Below are 18,764 nucleotides of genomic sequence, written 5' to 3' on the forward strand. Positions count from 1 at the left end.
GGCACTTCACCCCTATTGCCACTGTCAGTCTGCCCCAGGGCAGCTGCAGCTACAATAGTAGCTTACCAGCACTAAGTGTGGAGTGAAAGTATTATGCCTTAATTCAGTAAAGTGCTTTGAGTGTCTGATAAGCGCTATATAAAATCCAATGTATTATTATTAAAAATCCAGTCAATTTGAAGATGTATAAATATACATCAATAATTTAAAAAGCTTATAGTATCACATTTTAGCATATGGAGAAGACAGTTGTAAAAATCCAGGTATTGCATTTGGCCAACCTTAGTTCAAATTTGTGATCATGCAGCAACAATACAGTTTAAAATGCATTAACTCATTTTAACTAACTTCTTCAAAGAGAAATTAGGAACTTTTCTAGAAAAGACAAAGATGCGTTCACTGAAGATACACAAACTTGGTCATGGTTGCAATTTTAATTAGTGTTACATCTGTAGTGGTTTACATTCTGTATGAAAACATTCCCCAGGCATTCATTCTGTGTGCATTAATTTGCTAAAAGATCTACTACATACAGTGCTTTCAAGTCCTTTTGTTTTTTTTGCTTTCAGTGTGGGGCTGACTCCTGCTCCCACTTTAAAGGTATTCGTCATATATCTGAAATTGATGACATGGTTAATGTCAAGCAATGACGTTGCAACTTGTGATCCATGAAGGTCTGTTGCTGGGTTCATGCAGATTCTCAATGGCTGGATGAGATCAGAGAGAGCATTAGAGTGAGAACACTTTTCTCTGGTGGATCAGGACGATGCAAACCTCGGCTGTGGTTTAGTTTCTCCTTTGGAAGACTTTCTTTTTTTAATCCTGTACTCATGTTGGAAAGTGCTAAAGACTGAGCTGTGGTCAGGGTCTAAGTGTCTTAAAATGTACTAGAGCATGTTTTTTTTTTAAATATATATATATATATATATATATTTTTTTTTACGTGATGTTCTCAAGGATGTAGAAGATCAGTTCCATCAAAATGGGCTCCTCATCTCTCTTGCGCCCCCTGCTGTGGACGACGGGTATTAGCACACTATCCAGGGCGTTGAGGTACTGAGCAGGGAGGGGCAGCCCATTGCTCCCAGCAACAAATCCCACCTGGAAATTGCAACACAAACGTCTAATGCAGGAGAAAAAACTATTTATTTCAGTTGAAAGAAGGGCGAGTCATTTCTAATATTTAATATCATATGTTTATTTATTCGCTATCTTCACTATGACATTTCTTATATCTTTGCATGCAAAAATGATTCTGCTTGCATATCCTGTACTCGTCAAACATCTAGTTCAGAGTTGCCAAACTCATTTTAGTTCAGGGGCCAAAGACAGACCAGTTTAATCTCAAGTGGGCCATAGATTATAGATGGGGATTGGGATTGGAGGAGACAACAATTTTGCCATTGCAATTTTTTGATTCTGTCACCAATTTCGATGTAATTTAGAGGATTTTTCTGCCATCGTTTGTGACAAATTGCAAGATTTGTGGAAAAATTGAGAGTTCGTTCTTCAATTTGAAATGAAAAATGACTGCATTCATGTGATATAAACAAAGGAAAAATGCAAATCCCTAAAAATATAGTGGAGTTTCATTAAAGGCACACTGTGGACTTTCTAACCTAAAGAGTTGAGCCATATGAGTTATTTTAAATGATTCCTCAGGCCAATATACAGAGCTTGACAGTATTAATGCTCCGAGCAGGGCTTCCCTCTTGAAATACCGACCATGTAAGTTTGGAGGAGACGGACCGTGTTTCACTAGGTCATGTGACCTAGAGAATGCCTGGAGAACGTTTCACTTTACGGCAGTCACGTGACCACGGTCTCAGATAACTATACAGTAGTTTCCACGTGATGTTAACATACGGGCATTTACCGACCTGGCGTTATTATTGTTGTTAGCTGAAACGAGTTAGCTTCTGTTTACAACCAAAAGAGCATATTGTGCTCTTTTGGTTGTAAACAGTGTGGTAGATTTGTGTTGGGTTAACGATGGACTAATCGCTGCGATAGTTCAGTTAAATGTGGATTCTTTAGTAAGGGAAGTCGGCAAGTCAGATCCGTAACTTCGGGATAAGGATTGGCTCTCAGGGCTGGAGGAGCAGCCGCCACCGCTGGAGTCCCGGCGCTAGGACTTCCTCGCCGCGTCGATGGCGCTGCCCACCTACTCGGCCCCCTTCGCCGGGGGTCGGAGGGGACGGGCGACCCAACCCCGGCCGACAACGGCGGCGAGGCCAGGGAGAAGGGTGGGAATAGGGGGGAAAAGCCAATCCTTATCCCGAAGTTACAGGTCAACTACTGTCTGCATACACAATCCAAATACGAAGGGAGGCTGGCCCGACTGACTGTTGATTTTTGCGACAGTGCTGCGGCGCTTGTGGCCACTAGGGGCGCTTGCGTGAAAGTTACTGGTCAAGCACCCCGAGTGGCCAAATGTTACACAGTGTGCCTTTAAATTGCTCAATTTGTCCATCTACAACTGGAATATTTGGAAATTTACACAATAATTCATGTTTTCTCTGTTATTTTTACTTTCTCCTGCAGGCCGAATTGAATGGTCTAAAGGGCCAGATATGGCCCCCGGGCAACATCTTCCAACATAATGAAGCAAAGTTGACATTATGTGGTAAACATAAAAATATATAAATCTTAGTGAAATTACTGTAAAATAGTTCAAACCTCCTGAGGGTCAAAGGTGACGCGCAGCCCCAGTTTGGCCATCCCATCCTCCTTCAGCAGTTTCAGGTGTGGACACAGTGCCAGGCAGAATGCCCGGGCGATCCGCTCTGTTAGTCGGTTGTGCTCAGCAGAGTCAATCACAGCGCCTTTAGCACGAGTTCCCCTCTGCAGGTAGAACACCTACACAACATGTTCATGAAAATGTGAGGAGGAAATGGTGGATTACGATAGAATAATGATTGTATTTATGGAAAAAAAAGATGAGAAGCACTTCAGTCCAGCGGATGATCTTCCCATTTTCTTTGTATTCAGACTTCTGGAACATCTTCTTACTGATGATTGACTCCATGGATTTCCCATCTATTGGACTTATCACTCTAGAAAACATAAATAGTCCTGAGATGATTACATTGGAATTATGTATATATTATCTTCCCCTACTGTATTTTTAGCAAGCTGTCTGTAAACCGTTGGACAAACACACACCCCTTGTTCACTGTGCTTTTTTCTTCCACCCACTGTAGACAAACAAGCTCCTGGCTCGCTGATTGGTCGAGCCGTCCACAGGTGACAGTGTAGTCTTTCATTTCCCGTAGCGATCGACGCAGCTCCGCCATGGTCTCCACGGTGATCTGCACCATTAACCCGTCTGTGGAGATGCAACAGCAATACAGGAGCAACACACAGACACTAATAGAAGAGGAGGGGGAATCTCTGACACACACACACACACACACACACACACACACAAACACACTCGTGCATCAAACATGACAAACAGTCTGTTAAAATGTACACAGAGACACACAAAAATCAACATGTTCAAAATAAATTGAACTTGGGGCCAGGCTGCTGGGCCTGCAGATATAAGGTATTAAAAAGTAGACAACAAAAGGAAGGATGAAGTGAAGTGTGTTTATCTCAGTGGATTTCCTACCTTCCACTATGCTGGACTTGGCGAGGTATCCAGCTGAGGCTTTCAGGGCACTACTGAATATAACAAAACAGGACCCAGTAACTGTTGAAAAGATGGAAGGAAAGAAACTGAATTATAAATGTGTTTACCAGTGCTAGTATACAGTATCCTATAGAGCAGAGGTGAGCAATCTTTACTACAGCAGGGCCACAAAAATGGGATTTTCTGATCTGAGTGCCACATTCATGTTAGCATTTAGAACAATGACTGTTCTGAGCATTAATACAAGGAAGAACAATGAGTTTGTGTTGTCATTTCATGTGTTTTTGCTGTAATTTATTGTTTAGTTTCGTTTTTTGTGGTCGTTTTGTGTATCTTTCTCTCATTTTGTGCTTTCTCTTGTTGCCTTGTGTCTTCACTGTCGCGTTGTGTATTTTTGAAGTCATTTTGCGTATTTTCTTCTCATGTAATTTTGTTGTTGTTTAGGGTGTTATAAATCAATTTGTGTGTTTGTGTTGTCATTTTGGAGACATTTTTTGTGTATTAGTTTTTGTTGTTTTTGTAACATTGTAATTTTTTTTTCTAATTTTCTGTTGCTGTTTTTTTGTTTTGTTGCCATTTTGTGTGTTTTTGGAGTCATTTCGAGAGCCGCATGTGTCCCCCGGGCTGCCAGTGTCCTATGCCTGCTATAGGTTTAGGTACCCCAGTGTCCACGCGTCAGGGGCCTATGTTACGAAGCGAGATTACCTTTTATCGCGCTAACTTTCAGGACTTGATCAGTGTGTGCTCGACTATGAAGCTGGCTAACGTCACCATGGTAACTTAGGCTGAACGACTAGCCTGGTCAGGAGCAGGTTTTGCTCTCGCTAGGATCTGTGCGAGTGCTATAGTCCCGCCTCCTGACAAATCAGTTCTCTTAGAAAGCGAGCTGTCCAATAGCTCCACTGTGTGGATCTGATCTGACAGCTGACAGGAGAGAGAATTTACTGATGACATCATTTAGGAAAGATATTGATTTATATCTGATGAATCCTGTGTCTTTGTATGCCGAGGCTGACCGCATCAGCAGGAACATACTACAGACAGTGAAACAATGTGCTCTCATCCCAGTGTGTGTGTGATAAATAGGTCTACTTGAGTAGAAAAACGTGTGTGCTGTAATAAAGGGACACTGAGCGCTGCCCGTTTATCATCCAATGGATTAATACCATAAATAATCTCATGCTTTTACGCATTAACAGTGTCAGTGTCAGCGGCTTCCTGCCTGGGTTCTTTCATTTCCTGCTTTTTCTGTAACAACAGTGTTGTTTTTTATCTAAAATATGGATTTTAATTATTCATAATTTTAAACCTAATCTGAACACCTGACCTGGTCAGGACCAAGTGATGAAGTGGATCAGATCTGAGCGAGTATAAAATCTCCGCCAACACTGTTGCTCTTTGCTGTCATCATGGATTTAAATTCATTATACAGTATTTGTTTAATATCATAAGCTGTTCCTCCATTGTAAAAACGGTCGCTTTGCCAGGTTCTCCTGTGGCTGGTCAGGAGCTGCAATCTCCACCCCTTTCATGTGAACGTGCACGTTGCCAGGCTGAAACCACTTGGCTTAAATTACCGCGTTGTGATCAACTGTCGTAAGACAGCTTCTCTCTGACAGGGAATGTTTGGTTAGTTGACGCCCGCTAACGGAGATTAATCCAGGATATAAATATCTAGAGTCGTAGCATAGGTCCCAGGTGTATGAAGTGTAACCTTATCTCAAGGCGGGATACACCCGAAACAGGATGCAGCACATATTTAAGGTGTAGTCTACAATCTCAGAAAGCTGGCATTATTTGAGCAAACGGGACCTCCCCCTCCCATCTGTGCTCCATCCAAAACTTCCTCCAAAGCCACGCCCCTACAACCTTGAACGCGCATCTGATATAAACAAATCCCCCATGAAGCAAATAAAATAATAATTGGTCCAACTGACACTACGTTCACACTGCAAGTCTTAATGCATATTCGCAGTGTCCCGATCCGATATTGATATTGGATATCGGCCCGATATCAGCCAGAAAACAAATATCGGATTTTATCGGACTGCATCTAAAATCTCCGATATATATTATATTATATTTATTCAAATGTAGAATACCATAGATGCTATGTTGAAGGTAAAAATGTATGTAACCAATTGGTTAATAATAAATGGTTTTACTCATACCTACTGTTGCTGACTATTGTTCTCTGTTTGAGTAACATCACATGATCAAGCCTTTTCTAACATTCCACACTACAACATAAGTAATAAAAGCATGTATGATTCGTGCTGATATCATATCGGATCAATATCGGCATCGACCAATACTCACGGCTGCAATATCAGTATTGTATCGGAAGTGAAAAAGTTGTATCGGGACATCTCTACTTCATATTACATATTAAATGTGTCTTTAATCAGTTTGGAGTATGCAACCCTGAACTGAACCATGCGCACGCTGAAGACGCCCTGCAGGCATGTACGGTGTTTATGGAAGTAAATATGGAGGCGTCCAGTGTAGAACTGTGTGTCACTGGGAAATGTTTTTACAACATAAGTCAGCACTCTCTGCTGCATCCTGTGGTTTTTCCACGCAGCTTCTCCTGGGACCTAGAATCTTGACGTTTTTGCACGGTGGTAACGTAGGAGTAAGATAGAAAGCGCCTCGGCCACAAATGAAAGTGACCTGGGTCGGATTTTATCTGAATTTATCTGAATTGTGCTGCCCAGACTGTCTTTAACAGATCGGATACAGGTTGCATATGTATCTCCACTGCTCAAAGGTCTGCTGAGCAGTGTGCTAAACATTTCCGGGGACGGTGTCATGTGACGAGCGCGATGCAAGAAAGGGGAGGGACAGAGGGGGGCATGGGCAGGAAAAGACAAGACATCAAGGCTTTGATTGGTTCTTTTCATTCGGATAGAATGGCAGGGATTGGTCAGAGTTTATACAGGATTCCAGCGAATACAGTGGTCTACATTATGTATTGACTACACTCAGGATGGAAGGACCATGTCACCCAGCTTAACAAAAAGAGTTTCTGAACAAGGATTGTTGACTATATATTAAAGCTGATATCCGGAGTTTTGGAGAAATCTATGTTTATGTATGATTGTTTTGAACTTCGAGAAAATCCCTAACTAGTCTTTTACTATGATCTACTGCTGGTGGTCATTCATATACATTAATGTATATAAGTCCCTCCTTCGTCCTATAGACCTCTATACAAACGAAACGATCGCCAAGTGCGCCCAGCCAATAGGCTTCGACTTCCTGTTTCTGAGACTGTCAATCAAAGTGAATGCGGAACTGTGCACGGAAACAAGGCTGCGTGTCACAACAGCAAACAGGTAAATATGATTTTGGTTCTTACCTGACCCCTAGACCTATATCAATGTGACCCGATGCGACCTTGTTATGTTCCGCGATGCGCAAGCAGAAAAGTAGAGGCGTGCCTTCTAGTAAATTGGGAGAGGCAGTGGGAGGAAGTGAGGCTGTTTAGGGCGGGACATCGAGACGTTTCTCAGAAAGTCCAAATAGCAGCTTTAAGATAAAACACACTAAACTCATAGCGAGTGTCAGTGTGTCGTGATGTCACCTTTGCGTGGCTGATTATGGATGCTGATGGCTTGGGTCTGGTACTGGCCATCATCTGCTTGAACACAGATGAGGTGGGAGTCTGCAGTCTCATTGAAGCACGCACCCACAGCCAGCACATGCTCATTGGATTTGGACAAAGACTTCATTAGCTAACATAAAGAGAGGAAGACAAAAAATGTTAAAAAGAAGTGCGTGGAGAAGAGATCACACCCATTAGGTGTTTTATCACCTCATTATAGCCAGCGTTGGGTATCTTTATACAGGTTCTCTGAGCTTCAAGATCCACAGTGAGCCCTGGTACCAGTGGCAGACTGTAACGGTAATTTCTAAAGTCCTGAAATAAATGATTTTACGACATTTACGACAAGTTATGACACCATATGTGGAATAATATTAGAAATCAATAATTTACTAACCACCAGCAGCTTCATTATCGTGTGTCCTATTTCCCCGAACAAGGGCTTCCTGAAGCGCACACTGTACAGAGGACACGGGTAAACTAGAGTGTAAAAGAAAAGGAAAATTCATAACTGAAGAGGAAGAGCAAAGAAAGGAATTCACATAAAAAAAGAACAACAGTATACATCTGTACTCTGCCCCCAGCCGCAGCATGAGACGCAGAGGAAACACTTTGGCCCAGGCCAGCTCCGCTCGATGCACCAGAAGGCCAAAGAGGTACGGCTGGTTTGGCAGAGGAAGACCTTGAAGGGACTGGAGAGTGGCACGGACGTACAGGAAACCAGCATGCTCGTCACTTCCTAAGAAACTACCACCAAACTGGGACAGAGTCAGGTGTTGGATAACCTTTCCTACAGAAACAATGCGAGAAAAACAATTAGAAAAACACACTTAAGTGTTAAAATACATTAACTGTGTCTTTAGCTCTCATACATCTTGTGTTCTTCACTGCATTTGAGTATATATAACCATCCTGTAGTTATCTCTAATGCTGTGATAATACATGTCAGGCACAACCTGAAATCTTTCAGGCATTCCTCTTTTGGTATCACATAGATGCACACTAACTAACTCTGGTCCCTGCATGGTGCTGTCCCTTCAATGTAAAGCACATCTTATATTTCATGGTTAATTATAAAACTTCATGCAGGGATATTGTTGTTGTTGGTGTTTGATATTTTTCTTGATTTGGATCGGTTGGTTTGGTCAGATTTTAGCACCAGGGTTCATTTTGACAGCAAATTTTGATTTAGTTTTAATCATAGGCTTTCATAATAAAATACAAGTTTCAATTTTTTTTTAAAAAAAAAACACCTATACCGGATGCATATGCGTGTGTATATGGATATATGTAAAACATAACATTTTCCCCTTTTATAACACTTATAATTATAATTTTGTTCTACATATATACAGTATATTGTTTTTATTCCATTTTATTTTTTGCACAAGACAAATGTTGCTATTTTAAATATTTACTGTGTGCACTTTGTTCTATGTCACACTTGCTTGCGCGCACACACACACACACACACACACACACACACACACACACACACACACACACACACACACACACACACACGTTTAGCCCTAACCTGTGAGTGTATCTCTATACAACTGGATGAAGTGACTGAAGATGTCCTTAGGGAAGCTCTTCTCTTCGGGCAGGCACTGCAGCAGCACCACCACCTCCACCTGACCCATAGCGTGCAGTCCCTTTGTTGTCACACACCAGCACTTCCTGTTAACATCTATAACACGATGATAACAGAATTGCTGATTTATACTAAGTATTTTTCTAATTACTGATATTTTTTTTTTTACTATGCCATATATATATATATATATATACCTACAGTTGACTACTTTGACCATTGCCAGGAGGTTAGCATTGAGAACAAACACCAGAGATTTGGCTCTTCCGCTCTCTAGCTCCTGTATGAGCAGCGTCTCAGATGGCTTCTCCTCCACAGTGTAGTCTGAGAAAATCAACAAACCACACAACAACAGTTTGTGCTTTAACCTGCTGAGAAAAACACACATCTCTAACATCCATTAGCAAACAAAATATAGTACTGAATAAAGCCGTATCCAATTTCTTTCTAATCTGTGACCGATTAATTAAAAAAAACCCCCAAACTAAATGAATTCATAGCTCTCCCAGTTATTGCTATCATTCTTTTGCTGCCAATATTGCAGATGTACGTCAATAGACTGATGATGATGCATTAAATGCAAATATGTCACATCTGCATAGGATAAAAAAGAACGTCATGCAAAAATAAATAAAAATAAAAACAAAAAGAATAACATGTAATTTTTGTATAATTGATCATTTTCAAATATCTTTAACTCTTCTTCCTTGTCTATGCACATCGTATTGATGCATGCACAAAGAGACGAGTTGAATTAAAAATGTAGAACTGAGTGGGTCCAAATAACTAGACGAAATCCAGTGCGAGAAATGGCAAACTTAGAATAATGATAGACAATTGAAAAATAAATGTAAATTATTTATTTAAAGTAGGTAAAACTACTGGTATACATGTCAGCTTTAGTGTGTTTGGACAGCAAAACTAATCTAACAACATCATCATTTTTAAAGGAAACCTGCACCATTAAATTCCAAGTTTTGTCCGAAGAAGGGCACCCACAGTGAGTGAGACTGTGGACGTAAATGTAATTTTGAAATGCTAATGCTGTGTAAGAGCTCGTCTATATGAAAAATAACATACCTCAAAATGAATATTTGCAGATTCCTCCTTCCTTTTTGCACTTATATAATGAAAGCAATAAAGCTTTACCTTAGTTCATTGGTTATGTCACTTAATTTTTGCTGCATCACCAATATTCCAACTGCTTTGAGATGCTTCTTCACATCAGTGTAATTTGTTGGCAACTCCTACCTTTTCTTAGTCAGGAAAACACCTACATCAGCACTTTGATAAGTAATGAGAGGTAAATGAAATGCTTCTGTGCTGTTGGCTCTCACTCTCGGTGTGGTTTTACCTCCTTTGACTCCTGTAGAGGTCAGAATGGGTGGGAGACCATCCAAGGGAATGAGGTTGGCAGAGCTGCTCACTAAAGCAGAGGTTCCCCAGCCGTTAGCACCACGGGCCTCCTGCAGAGGAAGATGATGTGACAATTTCACAAAACACAAACGTTAGGAACATATTTTCAATGAAACAAAATAAAATCCAATATGTGCTCATAAACTGCTTGTTTAAAGGACCCATGTTTCGCTAAATCAACTTTTCTGTACTTTAAACATGATAAAAGTACTATTAGGGCTTCATACACATGCCCAAAGTGTTTTTTTCATTGATTCCGTCAATCGTTAGTTAGAGGGTGATTTGCTCCTTTCTTACTGCAGGGTGAGCCCAAACACCTCACTACAATTTGATGACGCGTTCCCACTTTGATGACAAATTTGACACGGCACTGAGCTGGAGAAGCCGCACCTCCAGGAAGCTCTCTGCTGTGATTGACATGCAAACAGACACACTCATGAAGGTGAGCATTTCAGCGTCCTTTGCACAAGGCTATCTATGTATTTTCTACAGTCTATGTATGTACCGGTAAACGCCCCGCCCCCACGCTCTGTCTAGTGTTTATAAAGTAGCATGAGCTCAGCTACGGAGCTCATGCTGTGGGAGGAGGGCGGGCCGTCCTCTGGCCCTACGTCACCGTGCGGGGAGGAGGAAGTCAGTGTCCCGTCTATAGACACGCCCACTCATGAATATGCATAAGTAGGCTGCAAATCAGCCTGTGTGTGTAGAGTTGCTCAGAAAGTGACTTTTCAGAGGCTAAAACTCTGGAAAACAAATACTATGTTTTTGGGGTTTTTAGAACAAATGGAGATGAGTGAAAAATAGCATGACATGGGACCTTTAAAGTGAACTTACACTTGTTGTTCCACGTGGCCTGGAAGATCGCCTGACCTGCGGTGACCCTACAGAGGCTTTAATTGGCCCACCCAGCGCGTGTCTCAGTGGTGAGAAGGTGGATCCACGGACGGGCGTGGTCGGAGCTGACTCTGACTGCTTTTGATCAAGGATTTCATCCGCAAACCACACCCTTCGTTTCCTCCGTGGAGGCGTCCCTGAGAGAAAAACAACGAAAGATAAGAAATATTGCGGAAGCAATGACCGTTGTCGACACGGACAACAAAATGTGTCTGTGCTCACTTTTCATGAGGGTTGAATGACAGGTAACACAAACCCGTCCCTCCTTTCCATCCAGATGTGTTAGTCTGATCTTCAGATTGGAGCAAAGTGCACAAAAAACCTGACGACACATAACATGCACATGCACACAACACAGATGGACAGACACACACACACACACAGTGCTCACATCAACCATCACTTATCAAACTTCACCTGAAAATTGATCACACAGAAAACCAAATGTTTCCGACTCCTTACCTTCCCACAGGCACGGCAGTGGTGCCTCCTCCTGGTGAAGGTAAACCTGACTCCGCACTTCATGCAGACCTGAGCTTCAGCATCAGGGATCCACTGTGGAGCGATGTCCCCCAAAACAGAGCCTGTATCCTGGGAGAGAACCCCAACAGGACTTGGCTGGGAGTCAGTATTAGGATCTTTTCCCATTGCTCCATCAACACCAGGTGTCTGGGCATTGTGTGAGTGAGTCTCATCTCCTTCATTAGATCCAGTCATCTTGACCTGGCTCTGGTAGTCCATCCCACATGTCTCCATCTGCGAAATAGAAGCAATCCCCTCTTGTCTGCTTTCTTCCAGCTCCTTCTCTTCAATCACAGAGTCCTCCTTTGATGGAAGAACCTGGGGCTTCTCCTCGCCTACATCTTCCTCTTCTTCTTCCTCCTCCTCCTCCTCCTCCTCCTCCTCCTCCTCGTCTGGCCACGCAGCCTCAGCAGGGCTCAGCATCAAAGGGCTGGACGACTCTTCGCCCCATCTAGAGATTGCTGTCACAGTGCAGCAGCCTTCTTCTAGCTGAGAGTGAGATGCAGCTTTGGCAGGAAGTTCAGCAGGTTTACGCTCGATTGATTCCTCTGTGACGGCCTTTGGTGGAGTTTCGAGCCTGATTTGCCCGCATCCAAGTCCAGGTTTGGAGACATCCCCGTCCTTGACCACCAGGAGGCAAGGACGGTTCAACCAGTGGTGCTTTGTGTCCTGAAGAGATGGTTTGTCCCCTTCATCTGTTCAAGGAAAGTGATTACAACATCAACAATAAAGTAGGATCATAAACCCATTCATCTTCCCAGAAACACTTACATACACTCATGTGCACCATAATGCATTTTAATCATAATTTTTGCCTCATTTGGAAAAAAAAAACCCACGCTTTCAGGTGTGCTAAGTAGCCATCATCTGTTTTTTGCGTCTTAAACAAACCTTGCAGGGTTCAATCATCAGTAAATGAATTATTAGCAGCTCGTTTTGGTGAGGTGTGTTTCAGCCAATAACAAGCAACACCCATAGTTACACAGTACGCTTCTATTCAGCCAATTATTGATCCACAGCCAGTGGCAGTAAGAGATGGATGATTGCACATTGCTTCTGTTTCCTCAGAGAACAGTCGGGTAACAGTTCTGTATGTTGAGTCGGCATCGTTTATAGAACGGCTGTGTCCATTTAAAGAGCGAGACGTATTGTAAAACCCGGTGCTGTTCTATTGAACAAGCTCAGGCTCTGCACACAATTGCACAAGTCATTAAAAAAAGTACAGAAAATTCAAGGTAAGTGCTAATTTTCTAATTCAAACACTGAGTAGGCAGTTTGCTGCTTCTTATGTATTCTTGTTACTGTCAACAGATGCAAAATCTGTCGTATCTGTGAATATAATGAAAAACTACATCATTCAATCATTGGATTTCACATGTACGACAAGAAATAATAAATATCAACAATTATCATCTACCTATTGAAGACAATACGTAACGAAATGATCAATCTTATCTTTAAGTGCAGTGGGAGGTTGTGTGTTGCAGTTGATTGAGAAAACTGTGATACAATATAAACATTATTGTTGTGAGTAACTTAGGTCCGAAATTCTATTATTAGTGACTTGAAAAGACAAAGGCCTACATCCTATATTTATGGGTCAGAAGTGTCAAACTTTAGTTTACATTAGTTCATATTACAATACCAGACATGTGATTTACTTTGAATGAAACCAGGAAACCACTGTAATGCCATAGTTTTCAATTAATTTCTAAAATCATTTATTATCTTTCCATGTCGTCAACTGACTAAAAACTGTTTTTGCCACCTTAGAAATATCTCTAAAGTGAGGAATCTGTGATCAAAATCAGATCTCAAACTGGTTATACACGCGTTTTATCATCACGCATTGACTATTGTAATTCTGTTTTCACTTGTTTTAAAAAGTCGACCCTAAACAGACTCCACATCGTACAGAATGATGCTGCCAGACTTTTAACTGGTACTCTCAGAACATCCCACATCACCCCCTTTCTTTCGACTCTGCACAAGTTTCACAGAGTACAAAATCCTCGTTCTTATTTTTCCGAGCGTTACATGATCAGGCCCCTCAATATATCTCAGACTGGTTGTGCCTCTACACATCTGGGCGTAGCCTTCGGTCTTCAGGTCAGGGTCTCCTAAAGATCCCAAAAACTTTAAAACCCTAGGAGACCTGGCGTTCCAGGCTGTGGCCCCCAGACTCTGGAATAACCTGCACCAGTCTCTCAGAGAGCTCAACTGTGATATACTGTACATCATAGGCTGCTCCTATGATGTATATGCATCCATGTTTTATTATGCTATTGTGATGTTGCACTATCTGCAAAAAGCGCTTTATACTGTAAATAAATGACTTACTTACTTACTTACATTCTGAACAAACTTTACCTAATCACACACTAAATGAAACACACTTGAAACATGAATGCAACTTGATCTTGAGATTTTTTTTTTTTGAAACATAAGAAAACACAACAAGCGTGACGATTTTATTCAAACATTGTCTTTACTTATCCAAACGATATACTGAATGATTATTGATAAAGCAAAAACTAAACAAGGATTGAAAAATATGTGTTCTTCAATGCGTTACGATAAATGAGTGTTGGATGATGCGGATGGATTATTACATGTTTTGTTTAATAAATTATAGATTTCTTGATAGATAGCCCATATGCAGAGGTGTAAAACGTACCGATATATCTTACTTAAGTAGAAGTACTGTTACTTGATTTAAATTGTACTCAAGTACGAGTAAAAAGTACCTCAATTAAATAGTACTCAAAATAAGTGTTCTGTTTATTTTCTGTTTATTTTTTGGTAATACATCTTCCCACGGTTCCCTTACAGTAAACATGTCTTATAAAATGGAACTTAATTTGTTTTCCACAAAGGCATCTGTATGCAATAAAAGGTTTGTCAAAATGTACAATCATTTAAAAAAATTAAATAAAATAACACCAATGAATTCAGGTAAAAATAAAAGAAATGATCAGACTCTAAGTATAGTTACATTTATGAACTGAATATGATTGTGTTTTGGCACGGTGTATGACGTTTAATCTGATTGGTCGGCTATGATGTGATGCATTTGATTGTTGTCAGGTCGTTTCATCTTTTTTTGTAGCTTTACAATGTCTGTTGATCATTCTAAAACAAAAAACAAGAATTTATTCAATAATGGTTGGGTGTAGAAATGTAATGAATTACTTCACTTACTTTAAAACATACACAAGTACAAGTAAAATGACTGATTGAGAAATATAGTAAAAAAAAAAAAAGTACCTATAAAAGCAACTTCAACTACAGTAACGTGAATACTTTCACTTCTGCCAATATGTGTTCTTATGTCCATTTTTAGGTAATCCTGCAAATGAATCCTGCACGGTCCATAGTGGGGCCTCTTGATGGCGCTTGTTTGGCCCGCTGACCGTATGTTTAACAACCCTGTTATGTTCAAGTTAATGCGTGCGCAGCTGATGTTTTATGGAACCCAACACACACACGCACGCACACGCACACACACACGCACACACACACACACACACACACGCACACACACACACACACACACACACACAAAGATGTATGTGACGTTGTACATCCTTGTGAAAAAGTCCATGTGAAACAATAAAGGCCCAGTAGGTCTGCATTGCAGCTTTTTACTGATAACATGTTTGTTGTAAGTGCACGAGGCGCTGAGAGCCAGCTGCTCGTTTCCCGGGACGATGACGCAGACAACACACGCGCGCACATGTTAAAGTGTGTGTCCGTTAACCACAGCGTGCAGCCAGAGGCAATGCGACACTGAGGCACGTTACATCGGCGCGAGCAGGGATGCGTGAACTCTTCCTATGGAACTATTCACCCGAACTGTCAGTGTGCGTGTGCGCGCGCGTGCGGAGGAATGTGCGCAAAACACGCACACGCAGAAGATGATGCGGTCTTTCCAAACGCTGCCTCAGCGTTTTTTTTCACGGACCAACACAGATGCAAAGTGTCAGCAGCATGTGCAGGTCTTACCCTCAGTTATGGCTCCCAGCAGACTCTCGTTCTCATCATCCCGCGCAGTGAAGAACTTCAGCATCTTATCCGCTCTTTACATCCGAGGACCAGGACAGTGGATCCCTCCGAGCAGCTACTGATCATGGGATGATTCCTCCTTCCTTCCTCCCCCTGCTGTGTCTCAGAGTCCCCCCCCCCCCTCCTCCTGAGCCTCTGCAGCTCAGAGGAAACAGTTGGACCACAATCAAACACTGTCTACTGGATAAGCTGCATCATGTAAAAAAAAAAAAAAGCTCATTATTCACTATTTGTTCTGCATTTCTTCTGCACCAACATGAGTCCATTACTAAATCCCACACACTTCAAACATGTTTTCACAATTGCCACAAAATAAAACTTGAACCAGTCAGTAGGACTGGGCTTAAAAAAAGGTTAAAAAATGATTTTTATTTTTTTTCCATTGCACTTAAAAATGACTGCAGACATCAGATATATTGTCAAAAGTGCCACTTTAAAGCTGTGATTGTCCTCAAGAGTTAAAATGCATAGAACAATCCCAAAATAAAAAGTAAATGAGTCTCTGTCATTCAACTATTTCAAGCTTTAAACCAGGTTTAAGCAAAAGTGCAACAGCGCCTTCACAGTAGCTTAAAGTTTCTGATGAAGAAATCAGATAACTACATATTTTATAACGTTACAATTAAAAAAATGATAAACTTTTCCCTTAACAAAAATTAAACATGCCTATGGCACACATATATCCTACACATCACGCTACGATAACCCACAAGGACAGAATGCAAAAAAGTCCAAAAAAACTGTGGTGGGGGAAAAAAAATAATAATAATAATCATTATTATTATTTTTAAACTCAAATTTTTTTTTCTTATCTACAAATTTGATTAATCGATTAAATCCATTTTTTTGCCCAGCCCTAGCAGTCAGTGAATGCTTTGTTTTGCTGTAATGCTGCAAAACTCTACAGTTACTTTGTAGAACGCACAATGAAATTAATTCAAAAAATAGCCACGCAAAAGAAATGTTATATACACATTAGGGATGTGCATTTCCATGCATCTGACGATACGATGCGATTCATGATTTGCATGTCATGATACGATATATCCTGATACTAAACAATACAATATACATTGCAGTATATCGCGATAACAATATTTACAAATTTCCCCTTTACAAGTACGAATTGGTACGAAATACAAATAATTTCATTAAAAAAAATTCTTTTTCGAGAAGAAGTAAATAGTAACTAACTGTGTTCAATAATACCAAAAACAAGTGGTACGTTTAACAAACGGTCTGGTTAATGCTATTGTGTGTTTATTCTGATGTTTGTGAACTCTTATTTTTGTTCAGAGCCAGATTTTATACAGACTTTATAGGCAAAAATGCTGCTAAAACATGCTGTAAACAAGCTTTAAATATGTAGAGAAAGAAAAACACCAAATCTGGCAACATGAGCCATTACAGAATAGCACTGCTGGAAGCAGCGGGAAAACTTGCTGCTCAAATGAACTTTTTAAAAATAAAAACTCCATTCCAGTCATACCAACTGAGTGCTTTAGTTCGTTGTGGGGGAAATGCTAAGATTCTGAGAGGCAGAGCTCACAGCAAAATATTGAAAAAGAAGTTCAAATTTTTAAATTATGAACTCTGAACTGACGTACCGGTATAGTTCCTTTTAAAATTTGTGAACTGAACTTCCCTACAAACCTGTGCGGACTTTAAGATCCTCAAATCCAGGCTGAGAGTCTTTTCTATGAGGGCCCCGAGGCTTTGACGTTGAATCCCGTCTTAAAACACGCTTTTACCAGAAAGTATATCCTTATTTTACTTAGATTTTATTTTGTGTTCATTATTGGCTTCTTTTTTTTTTTTCTAAATGTTTGTTTTATTGTCTTATTTCAAATTTCATTTTCCTCATCCTGTTATTTTATTATTGTTTGCGCATTTTATTTTATGTACAACACTTAAATCTATAAATATTACATTTATGATTATATATTATATTGTCACAATTTCACTGCAAAGACAAAAATAAAAAAGACAACTAATAAGTATATGCATTACAGGAAGAAGCAAAACCAGGAAAGGGTGAAGACAATTTTGTATTATTTATTACGTATTCATACATAGTTCAGAGGACATAGTTTAGTGATCCTAATTGTGTTTAGGTAGGACAGCAGAAAAAAAAAAGTTGAGGTAGGTAAAGTTAACAACACATTTTGGAGTGTGCCCATTTAATAGTTGTTAACCTCGCTTTAGAGGCAAACACATGTGTTTTTGTATGTTTATAAATGATAACTTCGTATGTTACGTCAACACTGAAACGATCACCTAGGCTTTTGTATGCATTCACAAAATCATTGTGTTTACAAAACATATACGCATTGACTCATATGAGACGTGTAAAGCCTTTTAAAAACTGTTGTTAAATACATCAGAGACCATATACAGACATATAAAGCTTTTTTTTATTTTATTTCATGCAATGCAGCCATGTGCAACTTACACAAACATTTACATAAAGATTCTAGAAACTCAATACAACAGCCTGAAGCAGTCGTGAGGACACTTCTATATTAAAATGGGAGTTTTATTTAAATATCAAAGGATCAAAGAATCAACAGTGAAGTTCACATTATACACTATACATTACTGCTTTGATCTAAGGCAGTGGTTCTCAATCTTTTCAAGGACCCCCAAAATAAAGGTGCCGTAGACCAGGGACCCCCCCCCCCCACTGTATCTGAAGGTGGTTGAACACAGACATGAACATTGAAGAACAGTCATGTGGAGACAGGGTCTTCTATAAGGGGGAATAAAGGGGAGAGATTTTCGGGGCCCATCCATAAAGTCAGCAAAATGATGGCCCATTGTTCCGTGTATCTGTGACAACCACATTTATTTATTTATCTGAATAATATCCACTGTTATCCAGGAAGTTTATTTTTATTTGTGCTATAGTATAAAGTCATCTTAAAGATGTAACTCCTTGTTTTAATCAAAAATTAAAAGGGTTAAAAGTGACCAAAATGGTGGAAAAGTTGGTGAAATGGGATTATAAAAATGACAAAAAATGGTTA

General features: G+C 40.3%; 1 protein-coding gene across 1 annotated transcript; it reads right to left on the reverse strand.

Moving 5' to 3' along the window:
- Positions 1 to 436: 436 nt before the first annotated feature.
- Positions 437 to 15,826, reverse strand: zfyve9b (zinc finger, FYVE domain containing 9b). The gene is made up of 16 exons (XM_028445543.1): positions 15,679 to 15,826; positions 11,614 to 12,368; positions 11,374 to 11,473; positions 11,092 to 11,288; positions 10,196 to 10,307; positions 9,043 to 9,165; positions 8,782 to 8,937; positions 7,810 to 8,034; positions 7,642 to 7,724; positions 7,455 to 7,559; positions 7,224 to 7,374; positions 3,617 to 3,697; positions 3,166 to 3,328; positions 2,951 to 3,056; positions 2,680 to 2,859; positions 437 to 1,101 (listed from the first exon to the last, which is right to left on the reverse strand). The coding sequence occupies exons 1-16, from the start codon at positions 15,740 to 15,742 to the stop codon at positions 940 to 942; spliced, it is 2,763 nt and encodes a 920-aa protein (XP_028301344.1). The 5' UTR covers positions 15,743 to 15,826; the 3' UTR covers positions 437 to 939.
- Between the last annotated feature and the right edge of the window lie 2,938 nt (positions 15,827 to 18,764).

Source organism: Gouania willdenowi, chromosome 4 (assembly GCF_900634775.1).
Source record: "Gouania willdenowi chromosome 4, fGouWil2.1, whole genome shotgun sequence".
NCBI lineage: Eukaryota > Metazoa > Chordata > Actinopteri > Blenniiformes > Gobiesocidae > Gouania > Gouania willdenowi.